Source organism: Myotis lucifugus, unplaced genomic scaffold (genome assembly GCF_000147115.1).
Source record: "Myotis lucifugus unplaced genomic scaffold, Myoluc2.0 scaffold_2304, whole genome shotgun sequence".
In the NCBI taxonomy this organism is placed as follows: Eukaryota; Metazoa; Chordata; class Mammalia; order Chiroptera; family Vespertilionidae; genus Myotis; species Myotis lucifugus.
In genome coordinates, this window is record NW_005873352.1 from 14,951 (window position 1) to 19,077 (window position 4,127).

Sequence of the window (4,127 nt, forward strand, 5' to 3'; positions counted from 1 at the left end):
AAAACAACATCAATGTGAATTCCTTCTTATTGAAGCTAAAAATAACGTATGTCATGCATCCCAAAGCCACACAGCGAGAACTGTGGTTTGGGCAGCTGGAGGAGCCACTGCCGACAGGCATGCCGGGGCCTGCGCAGGAAACCAGGGTTTCGGGCATGCGTGCGTGTTCTTGCCGTACTTAGCGCAGCTCAGAGCTAATGGAGAACAGGTCAAGGTGGAAATGTTTTGTTCCTTCTTTCCTCCCATGCGCAGGGTAAGACCTGGAATGAAGTCATGGCAACACATCGGAAACTTCCTACTGATCAAGTAGACTTGAGAAAGCAGCAAGAGGCCGTGTGGGAACTTTTTGCCAGCGAATGCACTTATTTCTTGGACCATTTATTAGTTCTTAAGATGGTAATGCTGGGCTCGCTTTTTGCAATAGATGGAAAATATTATTTTGATTTGGGGGGAATTTGTTTTCCTCTTCCACATGGAAAACAGGAAGTTGGGGGTGGAGGTCCCCTCTTTTAGGAGATCTTAAAAAAATGTGTCTACTGTTTATCTACTACTTGGCTGTCTCTTCATTCTTTTCTTGAACATAGTCTGCCAAGATTGGAGGAGGTCTTCTAAGTAAACTATTCCAGCTGCCCATCTGATGTCTGACTTGCCTCTACCTATTCTCACCATGTGCTTACACTTGCTTACACGCCTCTCCAGTCAGGGAGCGCAGATCCACCCTGCAGGAACACCCCCCACCACCACCACCACCACTGATCAGCTTCCACTTTCTGAGCACTTGCTCCCGCTGAGCAGTGCTGGGAGCATGTGTTTTATCAGCTGCAGGGCCACCGTCACAGATTCCCAGGCAGCCACCCACATGTAATGCAGTGGGGCTGCATGACATGGTATATTCGTAATGTCTACCAGGTAAATGGTGTCCCTGAGGGAGTGCCGTGCTGCAGCCAGATCTGGTGAGGTTCTGAGCAAAGAATCCTCATAGAAGAACCACAGGACAAGGATGGCAAGGGAGCCATTGCCTTCCAAGACCACGGGGAGGAAGAGCCATAGGGCTCCCAGCTTGACTCCGCCCGTAAATACTTATGAATCCTGCCTACTATCTTGCACAGGAAAAAGCACTGTGTGAAGAGCACGTAGGGAGAACTAAGTGCAAGTCCTGGATCTGTTTCTGACTTGTCATGTGACCCTAGAAAAGTCCAGTCCTCCATTTCCTAAACCAGAGGTTGGCAAACACTTCCTGTGAAGGTAATAGTAAATACAAGGTAGAGCAAACGTAGTTTACAGTTGTTTGTCTGGAAAATAATACAATAGTTAATAATAATAATACAAGAATAAACCCTGTGTTTCGCATACTCACAACTGTAAACCTGCTGTTGCCTCACCCTGTATGTTGGGCTTTGCAGACTCTGAGGTCTTTATTATAACTCCTCAGCTCTTCCTTTGCAGTTCCGAGGAAGCTACGGGTAATTTATAAAGGAATGTGATAGCTGGGTTGTAATCAACATTATTTATGGAAGCAGGTAGCAGGCCTGATCTACCCCGCAGGCTGTCATTTGACAATCCCTTTCCTAAGCTCTAAAAGAAGGATGGCAATACCATCTCTGGCTGTCTCATGGCATCTCAGCATTGTGATCATCAGATTAGTTTTCTTTGAAATCTACCAAGTGACATACAAATGTCAGTCATTATTTTCTGCAAAGCATTCTTCTGTCAATAAGTTGATCTTTGTTTAGTTTATAGACGCAGGGAAGATTATCTGTGAGGCTTGTAGTTCTTCCTTGACTTGCTGTAGAGTAGCCTCCTGCCAGATGAAAGCATCAAGTCAAGAAACAATAGCACAGAGGCTCCCTGAACGCTTTCAGTCATAGTTAATGCCTTTATCCAAATGCAAGCATCCTACCAGCTACAGATATTGACTCATTAGTTCTCTTTTTTTCATTTCCTGCAAGTAAAAGGCATTTGAATCTTTTGCAGAGGAAGGTATAAATAAGCATCCAGGATGGAAGTTGTTTTGGTCTCACATTAGTGCTCTTGATAAGAAGAGAACCGGTGAGATTTCTTGACTCCGGGAGGCAGAGAAAGCCCATTAGAACAGATGATGTTCGACAGGAATGTTGTCAGGGCGCATATCAGCAACAACACCGTCATGCAGAAGAGCACAGTTCCCACATGTTCCATGGAGCTTAAATGTCACCATTGGTATTTAGGAAAATTCTGAAACCTCAAAAATACTGATTTCTAAACTGTTTTGTAAAGTTGTAGTCAGGAGGTTTATGTTCAATGCTCTTGGAAAGGGCAAGTTTCAAAACTGAAAACAAAGTAATCTGCATTTCTTCTTTTTTTAAAGATCTTCATGAATACACTAAAATATCTACAAACCCATGAATATCTCCTGGATGTGGATTCATGGCGCCTTTTTGCAAACCTGGAGGAGTTAAGTCAGGTGAGCCAAAGTAGAAAGACACCGGGAGACATGTTTTGAAATTCACCAGAGGGGTCATGAAAATGCATGTTTGTTCTATTCTTGTGGCTTGTATTCCTCGCTGCAATACAGAACATGGTTCGTTCCCCCATATAATATCATGGTCAGGAGGTCAGGTTAATAAGAAGGAAATCTAAACATTCATTGATATCTTGCCAATAGATCACATATATCAGCCTTCAGTAGCATTTTTCATTTTAACTTGGCCGTTTAAGAAAGTAAACATATTCTCAAGATCTCCTTAACCTTCATAAATGTTTGTTCTCAAATGAATGTCCTTTTCTCATATATTATAAATCAATAACATCTTTCCTCCAAAAGGAAGAGAAGAGATTCCAAAAAGAATTTATTTATATAAAAAACTTATAAGAAAATATATATTGAAAGGAAAATAAATCTGAATTTTGCCAGGAGGTAAATTGTAATGAGAAACAGCTGTAGAATGATATTTGAAGTTCATCAAATATTTATTCCTTCCCTTGGGTGTGTGCCTACTCTTGTTTCCTTTCTCTCTGGCCCTAGACAAGCTATGGTTTTGTGAGCAGTCTTTTTGCCATCATCAAGGACTACTTCGATGCCTCTGAGACTTCACCACCCATGGATTTCATTTCCGTGCTCGCGAAGGTAAAATCCTTTTGGGAGACCTCAGACTCATGCAATAAACTCACCCTCTCTCAGGATAGCTGTTCATATCTACTTGACTTTTTGTTTTTGTTGTTCCTACAAAGGAACCATCCTTTTCTCTCTGCCAACAGACGTTTTCAAAAATAACTTGCAGACTCTGTTTTCCCATTGTCACCTCTGCCATGTGGGTTTTATTAACACAGAAATGCGCACACATGGAAAAGCCATTTCCAAGTCTGTCTTTTAAATGACTTCAATTTAAAGCAATATTCATGGTAATGGCTTGTGTAGGCCAATTACATGGTTCAGTTGTTCTTCTAACAAAAGTGTCAGCCTTTCAGACAAAAATAAATAAATAAATAAATAGCCCTTCAAACCTAACAGCACCCTTAATAGTACCTCTGGTTTGAAAGAAGAGGAAAACCTGTAGCCCTGGTTTGTTAAATGCTATTTATTTCTTGAGTAGATATTTGAGCCTCCTCCCTACTTTTTTTTTTTTTACTTTGAGCTTTTTAGTCCAGTTTCTATCTATTCACATTTAGCAAGATTTGACTTCATACAATCCACTTTAAAAAGCTGGATTGAGATTTATTGAGCATTTACTAAAGGCTATGTGTGGGGCCAAGACCCTCTTCAAAAAATGTGCAAAACCAGGCACACTCCTGCTCGTTTTCAATCTAGTGGGGGAGAGCTTAATTCAAGCAGTACAGTAATAATTATATAATCAAATGGAGGTCAATGCTGAGGCAAACAGGAACATAGATATTACCAAGGAAAGCTTCCTGGCTATGGCAGTGGCTGGGGAGGTTTCAGACAGGAAATTCTTCCTGGGGCAGAGATGTTTGAGGTGAGACATGCGGGAGGAGGAGTGTGTTAACAAGGCAAAAACACATAGAAAACTAGGTATAAAGTAGGGAGATCCTCAAGTGAACTTAGAAAAGAGATTTGAATAAGAAAAACTTTGGAAAACAAGAGGAAGAATGTGAAGTGTTGGGAAGTAGCTAAAGTCTTAGGTTCCCTC

The 4,127-nt window shown here is 41.4% G+C and overlaps 1 protein-coding gene across 1 annotated transcript in view; it reads left to right on the forward strand.

Annotated features, from left to right (window-relative positions):
• Positions 1-273: 273 nt before the first annotated feature.
• LOC106695705 (pleckstrin homology domain-containing family G member 7-like) overlaps positions 274-4,127 on the forward strand; it is a gene marked incomplete at its 3' end in the record, with an annotated part of 6,058 nt that continues 2,204 nt past the window's right edge. Inside the window, exons 1-3 of the mRNA XM_014450447.1 lie at positions 274-396; positions 2,348-2,443; positions 3,005-3,106. Of these exons, the coding sequence (XP_014305933.1) occupies positions 274-396; positions 2,348-2,443; positions 3,005-3,106 (321 nt within the window). The remainder of the gene's footprint in view (positions 397-2,347; positions 2,444-3,004; positions 3,107-4,127) is intronic.